The sequence below is a fragment of the Bombina bombina genome, chromosome 3 (assembly GCF_027579735.1).
Source record: "Bombina bombina isolate aBomBom1 chromosome 3, aBomBom1.pri, whole genome shotgun sequence".
Taxonomy (NCBI): Eukaryota; Metazoa; Chordata; class Amphibia; order Anura; family Bombinatoridae; genus Bombina; species Bombina bombina.
Window position 1 is genome coordinate 1,124,487,875 of NC_069501.1, and position 21,561 is coordinate 1,124,509,435.

Here is a 21,561-nt window from a genome sequence, read left to right on the forward strand (position 1 = left end):
TATCAGATCTTGATTTGTCTAAGCATTGTTCTTTTACTTCAACATGCTAATCATTTAATTTGTGATGCTATATTTTATGTCATTTGAATTGATATGAAATCTGTTTTTAGCCATTTTTACTGGAAAAGTTTTATGGCTTAAATCTCTGATATGGTGGTTAAATTTAGATTACTATCTTATTATTTTAGGATAGTATTTTTTTTTTTTTTTTTTTTTTAGGATTTCTATTACTGGGGGAAAGGGAAGATAAGAAATGTTAGGGTAATTTTTAAGCTCCCAATTGTGTTTTTCATTCCCCTAAGGCCTCTGGCTCTAATTTGAGATTTTTTATTAGAATTTTAAAAAATTCCAAGCCTTATAAATAAACTAATTTCAGCCCCTAAGCCTGCATGAAGGTGCTGCCTTTAAACCAATTCAACTGGTGGGGGGTGGGGGGGGGGGCAGATTGAATTTATTTCAACACATTTGGACCGTTTCTGTTCAAAATCAGTGGATTCAGAATATTGTTTTCTCAGGGGTATCGAATAGGTTTCAGAATAAAAACCTCCCATGAGACGATTATTTCCCATGTTTCAACAAACCCTGTGAAAGCTCAGATTTTTCAGAAATGTGTTTCAGATTTAGAGTTTGTAAGGGTGATTGGTTCCAGTTCCTCTGCAGGAACAGAGTTTTTATTTCTATTCAAATTTATTTTTTGTCTCAAAGAGAGAATTCATTCAGACCAATTCTGGATCTGAAAATGTTATATTGTTTTGTAAGAGTCCCAACTTTCAAGATGGTGACTATAGGGACTATTCTGCCTTTCTGTTCAGCAAGGTCACTTCATGTCCACAATAGACTTACAGGACGCTTATTTTCACATTCCAATTCATTCAGACCACTATTGTTTTCTGAGATTCTCTTTTCTAGATAAACATTACCTATTTAAGAATAGAGTCCAGGTAGGACGAACAAATGAGGCCCCCTGAACAATAAGGAGATAGTCCAACCACCAAATTAGACAGAAAAGAGTGTTGTGATTTATGTATATCAGTTGTGATATCTGAAAATAATTCCTGCACCTATGGTGCAACATGCAAAGCTAGAGACCTCAAAATGAAAACGAGCAAAGAGGATCACACCTGATGCTGCAGTCATGAGACCTAAAACTTGCATGCACATAACCAATGAAGGAAATAGAGACTGAAGGTTTAGACAAACTAAAATTAACTTAATTTGTCTCTAGTCTATCCGAGAAAGAATCAGAGACACTAAATCTTATCTGGAAACCTAAAAAGTTGACCCTTATGTAAGGAATCAAGAAACTATTCCTCCAACCATGTCTTGAAGAAACAACGCTAGTTGTTTCAAGTGAGAGTCTGCTAAATGAAAAGATTAAAGCTAGTACCAAAATATCATCCAAATAAGGAAACACCGCAATACCCTGCGCTCTGATTACAGATAGAAGGGCACCAAGAATCTTTGAAAAGAATCTCTGAGCTGTCGCTAGCCCAAAAGGACGAGCATATGAAAAGAGAACCTAAACAGGAGCCTGCAAGAGTTTGTAAACACGTGTATACATCTGACACTGTAGGCTTTGGTTAGGAGTCTGAAAATCAGCACACAGTTAGTAAAAGAAATATTATAAAAATAAGCAATACTTTACATTTTTACAAAATCACTACCAGATCATCTCCAAAACATTTATGCAAAGAAATATCTAGTGTATAATGTCCCTTTTTTATCAACATTTTTTTTCCTCTGTTGCTAACTTGCAATGCAGTTTTTACATACTGCAATGGTGTCGATTTTATCCAGCTGCGGGGTCGTGCACTCCCGCCTGCGCACAGCCTATCATGCACGGCAGGAGCTGTCAATCTCTCCGGTCAGACGAGATTGGGGAGATTGAAAGTCGCCACCTAAGAAGTGGCGAAAGATTAGGGAAGCAGCGGTCTGATGACCGCTGCTTGTTAAATACGGACTGCAGGTTCTCTTGTGAGAACCTGCAGTCGTAGGGCTTTGATAAATCGACCCAAATGTATTATAAAACTTTAAAAATTGCTTTTTTTCTCCAGTTAAACACATGGCAGTTTAGCTGGTGATTTAGTGTCTGACTTAAAATTGAATTTCATTTTAAAATGACTTGCAGAAAATGTTTCACTAAAAAAAGAATCTCGTCGCAGAAAAAGAAAAAAAAGTTTTGCTTTTGGGCACATAACAGTGTTACAACAGCACTTGCCTTGTCTTGTCATGGTTTAATTATTTTGCCTAATTCTTAGTGACTCATTAATAAAATGCTCACATAAGAAACATTTGATATTACAACAATGCTACTGCCTTGCAATGCTCCACAAGTTCTACATTTATAGGCTACAGCAGTCAGCTGAGTCCACTAAATTAGTTAATGACACAATCAAAGACAGTCAAAAGGCCAATTGGGAAGTTTAATTCAGCTAATAATTAGAGAAGACAAATATTGGCACTGTGAAAAGTAAGCAATGTGATATAAGGTAAAGCACTATAAAAATGCCTAGCTCGGTGTTATCCTCTAAATACTAAGCATACAGAAAAAAGGGAAAAGCAAGAAGAGAAGGCTTAAAGGGATATAAAATAAGTTGGGATAGAGACAAAATATAATATGTACATTAATTACTTTACCTGCAAATGTATACTGCAGTGCCTCACCATTAACCCTTTCTTTTAAATTTCTGAATTGTACAGCTATAACTCCCCCCCACACAATTCCTTTTATGGCTTTAGCTATAGCCATTGTTGTTTTGGTAAAATGCACAAATGAATAGGGATTATCTGATGGAGCATGCCTAGAAGCTGTGAACTCAGTTGAAATACAATGCCTGTGTCTAAACACTGATAAGAGGGGTGGAGCACAGTGTCAAGACAGAATGGCTATTTTTAAAATAATTTTCAAAAATACTTAAAATACTTGCCAACAATTTTTTTTTATGAAAACTATTTTTACTTAAATAGCCCTTTTAGGGTATGCACAGATCTCAACCTGTTTTATGGCACTTTAAGCACTCAACATCAATATAATTAGAGTGGCTATTAAAAATTTACTTTTAATCGACATACAATAAAAGTGAAAGAGATGTCTTTAAAGGGCCATTATACACTCATTTTTTCTTTGCATAAATGTTTTGTAGATGATCTATTTGTAAAGCCCATAAAGTTTTTTTTTTTTTTTTTTTAAATGTATAATTTTGCTTATTTTTAAAGAACATTGCTCTGATTTTCGGACTCCTAACCAAGCCCCAAAGTTTTATATGAATACCGTCAGCTACCTTCTCCAGCTTGCTACTGTTTGTGTAAAGGGTCTTTTCATATGCAAAATAAGGGGGGGGGGGGTTATTTCCCACTTGCAGTGGGCTTTCCAACTACCTTTTCAACAGAGCTAAATTGAAAGCTTCTAAGTACGTTTTTAACCCCTTAAGGACCAGCTACGTACCCTGTATGTCACTGGCCTTTTTTTGGGACTTGATTGTTTTATAGCGTGGTCTTGCCACCAGCGTTGAGACTGATCTATTCCACAAAGCCTGCTGGAGGGAGGGTATTAATAGCGTCTTCTTGCTAGACTTGTGCTTTTATGTCCTGAAAAAACCCTTAACGACCAGTGACATACAGGGTACATTGTGGTCATTAAGGGGTTAAACCATTTTATACTGGATTTTTATATCGGTATCTGTGCATCTTATTCTTTATAGTAGTGTCTATTACATGCAGTTATAGGAAAACGAGTGTATACTGTCCCTTTAAAAGGACAGTGCCACTACTATAAAACCTAAGTGTGCAATATCTCCCTGTGTCCTGGAAGTTTGATTCATGCCAGGTCAAAGTGAAATAAGTTAAAATAAACAGACAATAGAACTTGGAGGAGGCTGAAGTTCTTTTGTTAGTTAACTTATACTTTTAAAAGTTGTGGCAAGAATTAACAAGACTAGAACATCACAAAGCAAATGACTACATTGAAGTGATGGTAAATCCTAGCGTTTGTGAAACCCTAATATTTACCAGTGGAACAAATTAAAGGGACAGTCTACACCAGAATTTGTATTGTTTTAAAAGATAGATAATCCCTTTATTACCCATTCCCCATTTTTGCATAACCAACACAGTTATATTAATATTCTTTTAACCTCTGTGATTATCTTGTATCTAAGCCTCTGCAAACTACCCCTTTATTTCAGTTCTTTTGACAGACTATATATCAAAGTAAACACAGGACTTATTTAGCAAACTACAGCCGTATACCAAAGGAAGTACAGAGGTAAAAGGTGCAGGAAACAGAGGGGTTTGCAGTATATGAAGTTACAGCAGGGACTTAATTCACATACCAGATGAGAGTTAAACAGAGTGCAATAGACACAGAAAGTAGTGAATTTAGCAGGAGATGATTCAGGACCCAATTCACATACCTGAAAGCAGAAGACAGAGAGTAGGGTTAACTTGCTGTAGTGTGCATTCCTTAGCAGATGTCAATGGGCAGTTCGTTAGCTTAAAGGGACATAATACTCATATGCTAAATCACGTGAAACTGATGCAGTATAACTGCAAAAAGCTGGCAGGAAAATATCACCTGAGCATCTCTATGTAAAAAAAGGAAGATATTTTACCTCAGAATTTTCTAAGCTCACCAGAGTAAGTTCTGTGTAAAAAGTTATATTTCTCCTACATTGGTGTATCCGGTCCACGGCTTCATCCTTACTTGTGGGATATTCTCAATCCCTACAGGAAGTGGCAAAGAGAGCACACAGCAGAGCTGTCCATATAGCTCCCCTCAGGCTCCGCCCCCCCAGTCATTCTCTTTGCCGCTCTAACTAGTAGCATCTCCACGGGGGTGGTAAAGAGTATGTGGTGTTTAGTTGTAGTTTTTTTATTCTTCTATCAAGAGTTTATTTTAAAATAGTGCCTGCTTGTACTATTTACTCTGCAGCAGAAAGTGATGAAGATTTCTGCCGAGAGGAATATGATTTTAGCACCAGTAACTAAAATCCATTGCTGTTCCCACGCAGGACTGTTGAAACGAGAGAACTTCAGTTGGGGGGAACAGTTTGCAGGCTTAACTGCTTCAGGTATGATCAGTCAATTTTCTAACAAGACCTAGTAATGCTAGAAGACTGTCAGCAATCCCCTCTGGGATAGGTAAGCCATTTTTCTTAGACTCTGTATAAAATTATGGCTTAAATTAAGGGCTCTATGCTGGTTGACACTATTGTGGGCTAAATCGATTGCTTTTTAGCATGTTTTCACTATAAATAAGGTGTTTTTTCAGATTTTAAAACACTTTTGGGGTTTTATTTTGCGCCTGGCACTTATTTGGACACCTATTCTAGTCAGAAAGGCCCCTCCACTCTGGAATGAAGAGGGAGGAGGCCTCATTTTCAAGCCTCAATTGTGCAGTTGTTTTGCTTAGGCAGTTCATGCAGCTTCACGTGGGGAGTCCAGAGACTCCAGAGAGGCTTATTTCCTACTAAAATAATCCCTAAGGAAGGTAAAGGCCACAGTGGAATAGTTCTGTAGTGTTTTTAACAGGTTAATTGCAGTTATTAGCTCCGGTTTGGGCATTAAGGGGTTAATTGGTCTGAAAATTTGTGTGCAATCCTTTCAAAGCATTAAGACACTGTGGTGAAAATTTCATTAAAATCGGATGTTTATTTGATGGTTTTTAAATGTTTTAGTAATAAAGTGTGCACTTTTATTATTTAAAGACACAGTAACGTTTTTGTCAAAAATAATTTTTATTGCATTGAAGATCTGTTTAAGTCTGTCAAACATGTCTGACCCTTCAGATAACCTATGTTCTGTATGTTCAAAGGCCAAGGTGGTTCCCCCATTAAATTTATGTGTGAAGTGTGCCATAGCGTCCAAACAGCTTAAGGACAGTACAATCACTCTTAAAGATATAGCCCAAGATGATTCTTTAGCTGAAGGTAGTGAGGATAGCTCACTATCCTCTCCTTCTGTGTCAACACCAGCTATGCCCGCACAAGCGATGCCCAGTACATCTAGCGCGCCAATTGCTATTACTATGCAACAGTTAGCAGCAGTAATGGATAATTCTCTCGCAGCATTTTTATCCAAACTTCCAGCTTTTCCTAGGAAGCGTGATTGCTCAGTTTTAAATACAGAAAATGAGCAAGCAGACGCAGAGGATAATTTATCTGTAGTGCCCTCACATCAATCTGACTTGGCGGTGAGGGAGGGCCTGTCTGAGGGAGAAATTTCTGACACAGGAAAAGTTTCTCAGCAGGCAGAGCCTGATACCATAGCATTTAAGCTAGAACACCTCCGCGCTCTACTTAAGGAGGTCCTAGCTACTCTTGATGATTGTGACCCTTTGGTGGTCCCAGAAAAATTGTGTAAAATGGATAAATTCTTAGAGGTCCCAGTACACACTGATGCGTTTCCGATACCTAAGAGGGTGGCGGATATAGTGAATAAGGAGTGGGAGAAGCCAGTTGTACCTTTTTGTTCCCCCTTCTATTTTTAAGAAAATGTTCCCCATTGTTGACCCCAGAAGGGACGCGTAGCAGACGGTCCCTAAGGTAGAGGGGGCAGTTTCAACGCTAGCTAAGCGCACAACTATACCAATAGAAGAAAGTTGCACTTTCAAAGATCCTATGGATAAAAAATTAGAAGGTTTACTTAAGAAAATTTTTGTTCAACAAGGTTTTCTTCTTCAACCAATTTCTTGCATTATTCCTGTAACCACTGCAGCTGCTTTTTGGTTTGAGGAATTAGAAAACTCGCTCCAGAAGGAGACTTCTTATGATGAAGTCATGGATAGAATTCACGCCCTGAAGTTGGCTAATTCTTTCATTACAGATGCCGCTTTTCAGTTAACTAAATTAGCGGCGAAAAATTCTGGTTTCGCAATAGTGGCGCGTAGAGAGCTTTGGCTAAAATCGTGGTCGGCGGATGTGTCGCCCAAAACAAAATTGCTTAATATTCCTTTCAAGGGTAAGACCCTATTCGGGCCAAAGTTGATAGAAATTATTTCAGATATCACTGGGGGAAAGGACCATGCCCTTCCACAGGATAGACCTTTTAAGCTAAAAATAAGTCTAATTTTCGTTCCTTTCGCAATTTCAGGAACGGACCGGCTTCTACCTCTACAGCCACTAGGCAAGAGGGTAACGCACCCCAGCCCAAACCAGCATGGAAACCATTGCAAGGCTGGAACAAGGGTAAACAGGTCAAAAAGCCTGCTGCTGCTACCAAGACAGCATGAAGGGGTAGCCCCCGATCCAGGACCGGATCTAGTAGGGGGCAGATTTTCTCTCTTTGCTCAGGCCTGGGCAAGAGATGTTCCGGACCCCTGGGCACTAGAAATTGTCTCTCAGGGGTATCTTCTAGAATTCAAGGACCTTCCTCCAAGGGGAAGGTTCCACATGTCTCGCTTATCTTTAGACCAGATAAAGAGACAGGCATTCTTACATTGCGTAGAAGACCTTTTAAAAATGGGAGTGATAAACCCAGTTCCAACAGCAGAACAAGGACTGGGATTTTACTCAAACCTGTTTGTAGTTCCCAAAAACGAAGGAACTTTGAGGAATTTGTTTAGGATCTTTAAATCCAGAATTGGCCTGAGAGTTCCATCATTCAAAATGGAAACCATTCGGACAAGCATTACCAGTTCGTGGCTCTTCCCTTCGGATTGGCCACTGCTCCCAGAATTTTCACAAAGGTGCTAGGGTCCCTTCTAGCGGTGCTAAGGCCAAGGGGCATTGCAGTAGCACCTTACCTAGACGACATTTTAATACAGGCGTCGTCCTTTCACAAAGCAAGGGCTCATACGGACATTGTTCTAGCCTTTCTAAGGTCTCACGGGTGGAAGGTGAACATAGAAAAAAGTTCTCTGTCCCCGTTCACAAGGGTTCCCTTCCTGGGAACAATAATAGACTCGGTAGAAATGAAAATCTTTCTGACAGAGGTCAGGAAATTAAAACTTTTGAACACTTGTCGAGTTCTTCAATCCATTCCTCAACCCTCCATTGCTCAGTGCATGGAGGTAATAGGACTAATGGTTGCGGCAATGGACGTGGTTCCTTTTGCTCAAATTCATTTAAGACCATTGCAACTGTGCATGCTCAAACAATGGAATGGGGATTATGCAGATTTGTCTCCCCAGATTCAGATGGACCAGCAAACCAGAGACTCACTCCTCTGGTGGTTGTCTCAGGATCACCTGTCTCAGGGAATGAGTTTCCGAAGACCGGAGTGGATCATTGTCACGACCGACGCCAGCCTCTTAGGCTGGGGCGCGGTCTGGAAGTCCCTGAAGGCTCAGGGTCTATGATCTCGGGAAGAATCTCTTCTCCCGATAAACATTTTGGAATTGAGAGCGATATTCAATGCACTCCAGGCATGGCCTCAACTAGCGGAGGCCAAATTCATCAGATTTCAGTCGGACAACATGACGACTGTAGCGTACATCAATCATCAGGGGGGAACAAAGAGTTCCTTGGCGATGAGGGAGGTATCCAAGATCATCAAATGGGCAGAGGATCACTCCTGCCATCTATCAGCAATTGACATCCCAGGAGTGGACAACTGGGAAGCGGATTATCTGAGTCGTCAGACTTTCCATCCGGGGGAGTGGGAACTCCACCCGGAGGTTTTTACTCAGCTGACCCAACTATGGGGCATTCCAGATCTGGATCTGATGGGGTCACGTCAGAACTCCAAAGTTACACGTTTCGGGTCCAGGTCCAGGGATCCCAAGGCGACATTGGTAGATGCCTTAGTAGCGCCTTGGTCGTTCAATCTAGCTTATGTCTTTCCACCGTTTCCTCTTCTCCCCCGGCTAGTAGCCACGATCAAACAGGAGAAGGCTTCGGTAATTCTGATAGCTACTGCGTGGCCACGCAGGACTTGGTATGCAGACCTGGTGAATATGTCATCGGTTCCATCATGGAAGCTGCCTTTGAGGCAGGACCTTCTAATTCAAGGTCCATTCGAACATCCAAACCTAGTTTCTCTGCAACTGACTGCTTGGAGATTGAACGCTTGATTCTAGCTAAACGTGGGTTTTCGGAATCGGTTATAGATACTCTGATCCAGGCTAGAAAGCCTGTCACCAGGAAAATTTACCATAAGATATGGCGGAAATATCTTTGCTGGTGCGAATCCAAGGGTTACTCATGGAGTAAGATTAGGATTCCAAGGATACTATCTTTTCTCCAAGAAGGATTGGAGAAAGGTCTGTCAGCTAGTTCTTTAAAGGGACAGATATCTGCTCTGTCTGTTTTGTTACACAAGCGTCTGACAGCCATGCCAGATATTCAGGCGTTTGTACAGGCTTTAGTCAGAATCAAGCCTGTCTACAGACCTGTGGCTCCTCCATGGAGTCTAAATTTAGTTTTTTCAGTTCTTCAAGGGGTTCCGTTTGAACCTCTACATTCCATAGATATTAAGTTACTATCTTGGAAAGTTTTTTTGTTTTTAGTAGCTATTTCTTCTGCTAGAAGAGTTTCTGAATTGTCTGCTTTGCAGTGTAATTCACCCTATCTGGTGTTTCATACAGATAAGGTCGTTTTACGTACCAAACCTGGTTTTCTTCCAAAAGTGGTTTCCAATAAGAATATCAACCAGGAAATAGTTGTTCCTTCTCTGTGTCCTAATCCAGTTTCGAACAAGGAACGTCTGTTACACATTCTTGATGTGGTTCGTGCTTTAAAGTTTTATCTAAAAGCAACTAAAGACTTCAGACAAACATCGTCCTTGTTTGTCGTCTATTCTGGCAAGAGGAGAGGTCAAAAGGCGACTGTGACCTCTCTGTCTTTCTGGCTGAAAAGCATCATCCGGTTGGCTTATGAGACTGCTGGAAGGCAGCCTCCTGAACGAATTACAGCTCACTCTACTAGAGCTGTGGCTTCCACATGGGCTTTCAAGAATGAGGCTTCTGGTGAACAGATTTGTAAGGCAGCGACTTGGTCTTCACTGCATACGTTTGCCAAATTTTGCAAATTCGATACTTTTGCTTCTTCGGAGGCTATTTTTGGGAGAAAGGTTTTACAAGCAGTGGTGCCTTCCGTTTAAAAGGTACCTGACTTGTTCCCTCCCTTCATCCGTGTCCTAAAGCTTTGGTATTGGTTCCCACAAGTAAGGATGAAGCCGTGGACCGGATACACCAATGTAGGAGAAAACAGAATTTATGTTTACCTGATAAATTTCTTTCTCCTACGGTGTATCCGGTCCACGGCCCGCCCTGGCATTTTGATCAGGTTTAAATTTATTTTTTGTAAACTACAGTCACCACTGCACCCTATGGTTCTCCTTTTTCTCTTAACCGTCGGTCGAATGACTGGGGGGGCGGAGCCTGAGGGGAGCTATATGGACAGCTCTGCTGTGTGCTCTCTTTGCCACTTCCTGTAGGGATTGAGAATATCCCACAAGTAAGGATGAAGCCGTGGACCGGATACACCGTAGGAGAAAGAAATTTATCAGGTAAACATAAATTCTGTTTTCAGCTGCTGTCCAGCTGCAGGTAAAAAAAAAAAAAAAAAGGAAGAAATGAACAGCAGCCAATCGGCATCAGCAGTGCTGAGGTCATGAACTCCCTTACTGTGATCTCATTTGATTTCATAGTAAACTTCTTTAAACTGAATAGGCAAATAAGATGAGTGTGCATGAGGCTCACTCCCTTGCCTGTCCCGGGACAGACATACTGATTTGCTGCTTAAAGTACTTTGCAAAGGGGTTTGCATACTTAGGACATTTTAAGGTAAAATATCTTTCTTTTTTGCATAGAGAGAGATGTTCAGGTTATATTTTCTAGTCCACTTTTTACAGCTATGCTGCATCACTTTCAAGTGTTTCAACATTTGGTTATCATGGTCCTTTAATAAACAGTAGTGTTGTGAGTATTGAAAGATAAAACTTTCATGAGTCAGAACATGCAATTTGTTAACAACTTTCCATTTCGCTTCTATTTCATTTTCTTTTATTCTTTTGGTATCCTTTTTTTTTTTTTAAATTTTTTATTGAAGTCATTAGCATCAATACATCATCAAAAAGCATTGTACTGTACATAAGAAAATAGTACAAACCAAGGGTAAAAAAACTCAATATATCTGAATTATACAAGATAGTTCTAAACAAGATATAATCACAAATCTAATGTATCAGTCAAGTTGAGACCTCTATTTTATCATTTTAAAATTGAAATGAGATTAGCTTTTGTGGGACTAAATAGCCGGTCACTTTTGGACCAATTGATGTAAGTAGTACTGGTAATCCTAGGTAGCCCCAGTTTCTGACCCTCTAGAGTCTGTTAAAATACAATAGAAGTTCTCCATATATGTACCTCAGGTGAAAATATGAGCACTTATAGAATAAAACAGCGGGTAAACACCGCTTAACCTTAAAATAAGGAAGATAGTTGGGGTGAGGGGGGGAGGGGTTCAAATTGGAGCAAAACTGGGTATGACTTACAATGATAAATAATTTTTGCAATGGAAGCTTCCGCTTTAGCCAATGTAGACAGGGTATATCTATTTTCAGGACATTAGAAATGCTTAAAGTATCTGGGGTGTATAGGAGAAAATAAAGAACTGGGAGAAGGCGGAAGGGGCAATATAGCAATACTAAATAAGTTTCCTCAGCCATTATGTATTTTCAACTATTCAAACTCTTATGTTGCTATCATGGGAAGTATTAAGACATCGCGTCACAGACCGCAAAACTATAAAATGTTATTATGGTGTGCTATCTAAAATCCCCCACCTCCCTCGCTGGCAGAGGAAGATGTAGGCAACATATAATCTAAATAGAATAAGACTCAGCCCCAAATGAGGTTAAAGGGCCACTGTAAGTAAATATTTTGTATGCCTGTTACTAACTAACTACCCCAAATACGCTTTTTATCAATAGCATTTCATTAACATATCTCTACCGTATATCAGAAATCTTGTCTGCAAATTTAATTGTTTTCCAAACCCACTTTGTGGGTATCCTTTGCTCTGTACCAATCCGTTTACAATACCTAGGTTTCAAAATGGCGCTTTAAACATAAAGTTATTGGTTTAAAGGGACAGTAAACCTTAAAAATAATGTTATATAATTCTGCACATAGTGCAGAATTATATAACATTATTTAGGTGCTATAGCTATAAATGCCTTTTTTACCTTTTAATTTGTTAAAAATATGGCGCTTTTACAGACCCGCTCTCTGCTGAGCGGGTCTGTTATATTTAGTCAGCGCTTCGGGCCAGCTGTATAGTCACAGCCCGGCCCAACCGCGCCATAAGACTAAGTGCAGCTCGCTCCTGTCACAGTTAATATTTTTCTAGGGATGGAATTTGCTAGAAAATGCTGCTGATACCGAACTAATATAAGTAAAGCCTTAAATGCAGTGATAGTGACTGGTATCAGGCTTATTAATAGAGATACATACTCTTTTATAAAAATGTAATATAAAACGTTTGCTGGCATGTTTAATCGTTTTTATGTGTTTGGTGATAAAACTTATTGGGGCCTAATTTTTTTCCACATGGCTGGCTTGAATTTTACCTAGAAACAGTTTCCTTAGGCTTTCCACTGTTGTAATATGAGTGGGAGGGGCCTATTTTTGCATTTTTTTTGCACAGCAAAAATTAGACACAGACATCCAGCTTCTTCCTGCATGATGCAGGACATCTCTGGAGGGCTCAAAAGGCTTCAAAGTAGTTTTTGAGGGAGGTAAAAAGCCACAGTAGAGTTGTTGTTGTGACTGTTTGACAAAAAAGAAAAAACGTTTTTGTCTTTTATTATTCCATTTCTCCAACATTGGTGTGTCCGGTCCACGGCGTCATCCATAACTTGTGGGAATATCTCTTCCCCAACAGGAAATGGCAAAGAGTACAGCAAAAGCTGTCCATATAGTCCCTCCTAGGCTCCGCCCACCCCAGTCATTCTCTTTGCCGTTGCACAGGCAACATCTCCACGGAGATGGTGAAGAGTATGTGGTGTTTAGTTGTAGTTTTTTTATTCTACTATCACACTATCATTCTACTATTCAAGGTCCATTCGAACATCCAAACCTAGTTTCTCTGCAACTGACTGCTTGGAGATTGAACGCTTGATTCTATCAAAGCATGGCTTCTCCGAGTCAGTCATTGATACTTTAATACAGGCACGAAAGCCTGTTACCAGGAAAATCTACCACAAGATATGGAGTAAATATCTTTATTAGTGTGAATCCAAGAATTACTCATGGAGTAAGGTTAGGATTCCTAGAATATTGTCTTTTCTCCAAGAGGGCTTGGACAAAGGATTATCAGATAGTTCCTTAAAGGGACAGATTTCTGCTCTGTCTATTCTTTTGCACAAGCGTCTGGCAGAGGTTCCAGACGTCCAGGCATTTTGCCAGGCTTTGGTTAGAATTAAGCCTGTGTTTAAACCTGTTGCTCCCCCGTGGAGCTTAAACTTGGTTCTTAAGGTTCTTCAAGGAGTTCCGTTTGAACCCCTTCATTCCATTGATATTAAACTTTTATCTTGGAAAGTTCTGTTTTTGATGGCTATTTCCTCGGCTCGGAGAGTCTCTGAGCTATCTGCCTTACAATGAGATTCTCCTTATCTGATTTTTCATGCAGATAAGGTAGTTCTGCGTACCAAACCTGGGTTTTTACCTAAGGTGGTTTCTAACGAGAATATGAATCAAGAGATTGTTGTTCCATCGTTGTGCCCTAATCCTTCTTCAAAGAAGGAATGTCTTTTACATAATCTGGACGTAGTCCGTGCCTTGAAGTTTTACTTACAAGCTACTAAAGATTTTCGTCAAACATCTTCCCTGTTTGTCGTTTACTCTGGACAGAGGAGAGGTCAAAAAAGCTTTGGCAACCTCTTTCCTTTTGGCTTCGGAGCGTAATACGCCTAGCCTATGAGACTGCTGGACAGCAGCCCCCTGAAAGGATTACAGCTCATTCTACTAGAGCTGTGGCTTCCACCTGGGCCTTTAAAAATGAGGCCTCTGTTGAACAGATTTGCAAGGCTGCGACTTGGTCTTCGCTTCACACTTTTGCAAAATTTGATACTTTTGCTTCTTCGGAGGCTGTGTTTGGGAGAAAGGTTCTTCAGGCAGTGGTTCCTTCCGCTTAATCCTGCCTTGTCCCTCCCATCATCCGTGTACTTTAGCTTTGGTATTGGTATCCCACAAGTAATGGATGATCCGTGGACTGGATACACTTAACAAGAGAAAACATAATTTATGCTTACCTGATAAATTTATTTATCTTGTAGTGTATCCAGTCCACGGCCCGCCCTGTCCTTTTAAGGCAGGTCTAAATTTTAATTAAACTACAGTCACCACTGCACCCTATGGTTTCTCCTTTCTCTGTTTGTTTTCGGTCGAATGACTGGATATGACAGTTAGGGGAGGAGCTATATAGCAGCTCTGCTGTGGGTGATCCTCTTGCAACTTCCTGTTGGGAAGGAGAATATCCCACAAGTAATGGATGATCCGTGGACTGGATACACTACAAGAGAAATAAATTTATCAGGTAAGCATAAATTATGTTTTTTAAGGTTTACTGTCCCTTTAAGTATTTTGAACATGCAGTGCTGAAAATAGTGGGCAGGATAACGTGACATCATCGGCGAATAAAAGATATAACTTTTAGAACGTTATGAAACTTTGTTTTGGAGAAAATATAGGTCAGTAGGTTTTAATTAATGTTTATTAACTTTAATATGTTAGTTGTTTAGCTTAAAAATTATAACAGAAAGTAATCCTTTAATATATGTATAACAGATACCAATCATGCCCCAATATGTAAATCTGTATTATGCAATATCTAAAAAGTAAAAACATTAACAATATCCACTGAATAGCTTATCTGTTTACATGCATAGTTAATGAAATATAGGGGCGAGCTTACCTTAGTTGCACTATGATCTAAAACCATTGTTTCATATATCTGAATGCATCCCAGAAAATGATATATAATGATTTAAGTATAGTTAAACACATAGATTAGGGGTAGTCGTGAAGCACTCAAATAATCTGGCTGAGTTCCAAATAGGAGCTTATATTGCAATACAGAATTTCGTAAAAACCTTAAGAGCATGCCCAAAATCTCATCTAACAGTTAAAGCAACCCTAGAACACTGAAATCTAAATAAACTATAGAATTGCTAAGAAGGCTATATTCCAAATGCCCCTCAGGGCAATGACCATTTATCGCTACAAACGTGATTATAAAACAAGCAAGTCAGCCCTAGAAACAGTGTATATAAAGTGCAGCAGCTACTCCATAAAAATCTAGATTAACGGTAGCTAAATACCCTGTTATATAGAATAGACATTGCATCCAGGATTAACCCACACCTCTCCTGAGCAAATTAACCACTCTAAACATGGATGTTTAAGTTCTATTCTGGGTGTCAGCTGAGTCCAAGATCCCACGGTAACCCCCTGCAACATGCTTGTCTTGCTTAAGAAGCCGCATATCCCATGGAAAGTGTTTTGTTCAGTACATTATTGCATCAGACAGAGAACAAAGATTTGCGGACCCTAGAGTTTCCCAGCCAGCTGGATTGTCAAAAAAGCGTTCCCACATCTATCCTATGCCGACCCGGATCGAGACCAAGACACATTGGCATGAGTCCCAGGGTATTGTAAGATTGCTAACGGCAATCTGTGAGGATTCCCATGGCGATTCAGTGGTAATTTCTAGCGTGAGTATCGAGATAAAAAACCTCTCCATCTTGCTTGCCAGCTCCGACCCCCCCCATATGTCCCAGATAGACCTAGACCTCGTCTGAGGAGATCGGCCGCATCTCCCAGCGGAAACATAGGAATTGAAGATGAAAATTGTAGGTCTTCGGCTAAGTACAGAGCAGGGGTAATTGACTGGACTAGCGTAGAGCGATCCGTGTACAGAAATCGTTTGCCATCTGACATATTAGCAAGAGCATGTGCCCCGGGTGTACTCTGTACCAGTGAATGCCGGACAGCTAGCAGAGGTGAAAGCCTCTAAATTGAGATCAGTATTTCCACTCTGTGTACCCTGGGATCGGTCCATGTTTCACTGATACGACAAGTGGTAGCTGTTTTAGAGTAGAATGTTCCTTGTTAGGTGCTGCAGCGTCTTGTTCGAGAGGTAGAGACTGTATGGCGCCATTTGCCATGCTGATCTGTTTGATGGAAGCCTGTAAATCATTGAAGCTATCGTCCAGCTTACGGGCCAAGTAAAATACTAGGGTATAAATAGATGCGTGGAGATTCTCCATACTGCCGTGCTAAGTCTTTAGTTTAGTTGTGCATTTATCTGTCACGGCTTCCCCTTCCTTTAATGCCAGGTCTTCTGTAGGCCACAAAAGCCTGGGTGTTTCCCAGCTAATAGAGGCAATCAAGCGAGGGATCTACCTCCGTGCCAGATCACTATATTCCTCTAGTGTTTTGGACAACGTCCTGCAGGTGCTAAGATAGTTATTGGGGCAAATTTCAGAGGATTAGTCCAAAATTCACCGTTGTATTTGATAAATTAGAGCTGGAGCACTCTTAAGCACGTCTTCCCTGTTTGGCTGCTGGCTCTGCCCCCCTGGTATCCTTTTTTTAATATGCATACCTAGGTAGGCTCAAGAGAAGCAACAAACTACATGGAGCTAGCTGCTGGTTGGTGGCTGCACATAAATGCTTCCTTCAAGAAAATGAAGCAATTTTAATAATAGAAGCAAATTGGAAAGTTTTTACAATTGTATGCGCAATCATGAAAGAAAACATTTGTTTTTTATGTACCTTTTTCAAACTGTTTATTTATTTCTCCTATTAAAAAGTTGGCTTAAAGCTATTTATTTTGATTTTAGAAAATTGTACACAGCTGGTTCTTTCGATTGAAGCTTATTGGCTGATAATGAAGACTCCCACAGTTGGAGTACAGTGACACCCCCTGCAAGCATAAGGGAAAAAAAATATTTCTTTGCAAAGAACAAAAATTGTACAATGATTTATAGGAACTATAATCATAATGGGAGGATATTTTTAATGTATAACGTTTATACATTAATTTAGCCTCGCTAGTCTATAAGTCTATATGGGTTTAGATCTTTCACATACATTTGACAATATCCATAGTGTAGTTTTGTGCAAAAAAAATGGCTTACAACCTCTGGGCCAGATGCTTCAACAGCAGGTTACTGCTGTAGATTAAAAATAAATCTCTTAAAGGGACTGTCTACACAAAATTTTTTATTGTTTAAAAAGATAGATAATGCATTTACTACCCATTCCCCAGCTTTGCACAACCAACATTGTTAGATTAATATACTTTTATAACATTTAAACCTCTAAATGTCTGCCTGTTTCAAATTCTCTATTGACTGCCTCTTAATCTCATGCTTTTGTTTTTGCTTTTCACAACAGTAGACTGCTAGTTCATGTGGGCCATATAGATAACAATGTGTTCACACCCAGGGAAGTTATTAAAGAGTTAGCAGAACACAGTACTAAATGCAACTCAATAGATTTTAAATAGTCCCAGTCATGTGATAGGGAGCTGTCAGAAGATGCTTAGATACAAGGTAATCACAGAGGTAAAAAGTATATTAATATAACTGTTGGTTATGCAAAACTGGGGAATGGATAATAAAGGGATTATCTATCTTGTAAAACAATAAAAATTATATTATTGACTGTCCCTTTAAGTGGTGTGTAAAAGCCTTCGCTTTTGTTCATGAAATATTCTTATGTCTAGTAGATGTTTTAAAAATCATTTTTCTGCTCTCCAGTGGCGGACGCCTGTTAACCAGGAGCAGAATTAAATGCTGCCCCTCAGAACCTGGTTCAGTGTAATATTAATAATGTAGAAATATAAGGATTAGCAGAGATTGCCACAATCTTCAATTGCATTTTCCAGTCAGCATTTTAAGTAACTTTTGCTCTCGAAGGAAACACAGGTTGTACACCCTTATGACATTTATTATTTTTTCTTTTTTTCTTCTTCTTTTAGGGCGCCAATGCCTCGGCTTTAGAGAAAGAGATTGGTCCGGAACAGTTTCCAGTAAATGAGCACTATTTTGGATTAGTTAATGTAAGTTTTTTTTTTTTTAGTAATTAAGTAAGTAATTTAGTTCTCTTGTATCTTATTATGTGTTGAAAAGCATAACTAGGTAAGCGTAATGGCTAGCTGGTGATTTGCATGCATCTTTCTTGTCAGACTCACCAGATGTTTTCTGCTTGGTTTTAGTAGTACATGCTGTTCTAAAGTTGACTTAACTATGTCTAAACATGTTAAACCTACGTAAATTGGTGATTTCACAGCGCTGTGACATACCCTTTAATTAATATCATATGATAAAGTTCCTCAACTCTCTCAACATTGTTTTTATTTGTGTACTGATATTAAAGTGATTGTAAAGTTTGTGATAAACGCTTTTATTTTTAAAATAATTACCATTTAGTGATTGGAAACCTTGCTGCCTTCCTCCACCTGCATCTCATACTCCTCTCTATTTTTTATTTTTATTTTTTTTATGCAGAGTCTGCGCTGAGCCAATCGTTGCATGCTCCATGAGTTAGATGCCAAAGGAGACAGGCAACGATTGGCTGAGATGCGGGCAGAAGAACAGCGTGATGTTTTCAAACACTAAATGGTAATTTATTTTAAGAATAAAGCTTCTTTAATTATTATTTTGATTGAAAATGGCCCTCCTTTTTAAGAATAGCTATAAATTGTAAAGTTTTGCGATCAAATCAACACTATCACTTTAAGTATGTTAAGATAACGTTTTTTCTCCAACATTGGTGTGTCCGGTCCACGGCGTCATCCTTACTTGTGGGGAATATCTCTTCCCCAACAGGAAATGGCAAAGAGTCCCAGCAAAGCTGGCCATATAGTCCCTCCTAGGCTCCGCCCACCCCAGTCATTCTCTTTGCCGTTGCACAGGCAACATCTCCACGGAGATGGTTAAGAGTTTCTCCTGTTAAGTGTAGTCAGTCCATGGGTCATCCATTACTTATGGGATTATATCTCCTCCCTAACAGGAAGTGCAAGAGGATCACCCAAGCAGAGCTGCTATATAGCTCCTCCCCTCTACGTCATTCCCAGTCATTCTCTTGCACCTAACTAATAGATAGGACGTGTGAGAGGACTGTGGTGTGTTAAACTTAGTTTTTATTTCTTCAATCAAAAGTTTGTTATTTTAAACGGCACTGGAGTGTGTTGTTTTTTCTCAGGCAGCATTAGAAGAAGAATCTACCTGAGTTTGTCTATGATCTTAGCGGTCGTAACTAAGATCCACTTGCTGTTCTCGGCCATTCTGAGGAGTGAGGTAACTTCAGAACAGGGGATAGCAGGCAGGGCCCACCTGCAAGGAGGTATGTGCTGTAAATTATTTTCTGAGGAATGGAATTGACTGAGAAAATACTGCTAATACCGATGTAATGTAAGTGCAGCCTTAAATGCAGTAGTAGTGACTGGTATCAGGCTGATACGTATGTATACTCTGAGGTATTTCTGGGGAATGGAATTTCACTAAGAAAATACTGTCTATATTAATGTAATATTTGAGCCTGCACTGCAGTGAAAGCGACTAGCAGCAGGCTTATTAATAACACTTCATAACTTTCTTTTTTAAAACGTTTACTGGCATGTTAATCGTTTTTTCTGAGGTACTTGGTGATAAAACTTTATGGGCATGATTTTTTCCACATGGCTGTCGTTTGTTTCTGAATAAAAACAGTTTATTGAGCTTCCCCACTGTTGTAATATGAGTGGGAGGGGCCTATTTTAGCGCTTTATTGCGCAGTAAAAATTTAGTCAGTGTCTTCCTATTTCTTCCTCCATGATCCAGGACGTCTCTACAGAGCCCAGGGGTCTCCAAAACTAGTTTTGAGGGAGGTAATCACTCACAGCAGACCTGTGACAGTGTGTTTTGACTGTGATAAAAACGTTAATTATTAAATTGTTATCCGTTTTTGGGTATTAAGGGGTTAATCATCCATTTGCTGGTGGGTGCAATCCTTTGCTAACTTAATACATTTACTGTAAAAAATTGGTTGCTATAACTATTTTGGTTCATTGTTATTTCAACTGTGACAGTTTTTTGTGCTTCTTAAAGGCACAGTAGCGTTTTTTATATTGCTTGTAAATTTATTTAGAAAAGTATTTCCAAGCTTGCTAGTCTCATTGCTAGTCTGTTTAAACATGTCTGACACAGATGAATCTCTTTGTTCACTATGTTTAAAGGCCAATGTGGAGCCCAATAGAAATTTGTGTACTAATTGCATTGATGTTACTTTAAATAAAAGTCAATCTTTACATGTAAAGAAATTATCACCAGACAACGAGGGGGAAGTTATGCCGACTAACTCTCCTCACGTGTCAGTACCTTCGCCTCCCGCTCAGGAGGTGCGTGATATTGTGGCGCCAAGTACATCAGGGCGGCCCATACAAATCACTTTGCAAGACATGGCTAATGTTATGACTGAAGTACTATCTAAATTGCCAGAATTTAGGGGTAAACGCGATCACTCTGGGGTAAGAACAGAGTGCGCTGATAATAGAGCCATGTCTGATACTGCGTCACAATTTGCAGAACATGAGGACGGAGAGCTTCATTCTGTGGGTGACGGCTCTGATCCAAGTAAACTGGACTCAGACATTTCAAATTTTAAATTTAAGCTTGAGAACCTCCGTGTATTACTAGGGGAGGTATTGGCGGCTCTGAATGATTGTAACACGGTTGCAATTCCAGAGAAAGTATGTAGGCTGGATAAATATTTTGCGGTACCGGTGTGTACTGACGTTTTTCCTATACCTAAAAGCTTACAGAGATTGTTAACAAGGAGTGGGATAGACCCGGTGTGCCTTTTTCACCCCCTCCTATATTTAGAAAAATGTTTCCAATAGACGCCACCACACGGGACTTATGGCAGACGGTCCCTAAGGTGGAGGGAGCAGTTTCTACTCTGGCCAAGCGCACCACTATCCCGGTGGAGGATAGCTGTGCTTTTTCAGATCCAATGGATAAAAAGTTAGAGGGTTACCTTAAGAAAATGTTTGTTCAGCAAGGTTTTATATTACAACCCCTTGCATGCATTGCGCCTGTCACGGCTGCGGCGGCATTCTGGTTTGAGTCTCTGGAAGAGACCCTTAGCACAGCTCCATTGGATGAGATTATAAACAAGCTTAAAGTCCTTAAGCTAGCTAATTCATTTATTTCTGATGCCGTAGTACACTTAACCAAGCTTACGGCTAAGAACTCCGGATTCGCCATTCAAGCGAGTAGAGCGCTGTGGCTTAAATCCTGGTCAGCTGATGTGACTTCTAAATCTAAATTGCTTAATATTCCTTTCAAAGGGCAGACATTATTCGGGCCCGGTTTGAAAGAAATTATCGCTGACATTACTGGAGGTAAGGGCCATGCCCTGCCTCAAGACAGGGCCAAACCAAGGGCTAAACAGTCTAATTTTCGTGCCTTTCGTAACTTCAAGGCAGGAGCAGCATCAACTTCCTCCGCTCCAAGACAGGAAGGAACTGTTGCTCGCTACAGACAGGGCTGGAAACCTAACCAGTCCTGGAACAAGGGCAGGCAGGCCAGAAAACCTGCTGCTGCCCCTAAGACAGCATGAAGTAAGGGCCC

The 21,561-nt window shown here is 39.9% G+C and overlaps 1 protein-coding gene across 1 annotated transcript in view; it reads left to right on the top strand.

The window, feature by feature from the left end:
• The window catches only part of USP12 (ubiquitin specific peptidase 12), a 353,283-nt gene that overhangs the window by 34,063 nt on the left and 297,659 nt on the right, over nt 1-21,561 (top strand). Inside the window, exon 2 of the mRNA XM_053705571.1 lies at nt 17,928-18,008. Within this exon, the coding sequence (XP_053561546.1) occupies nt 17,928-18,008 (81 nt within the window). The remainder of the gene's footprint in view (nt 1-17,927; nt 18,009-21,561) is intronic.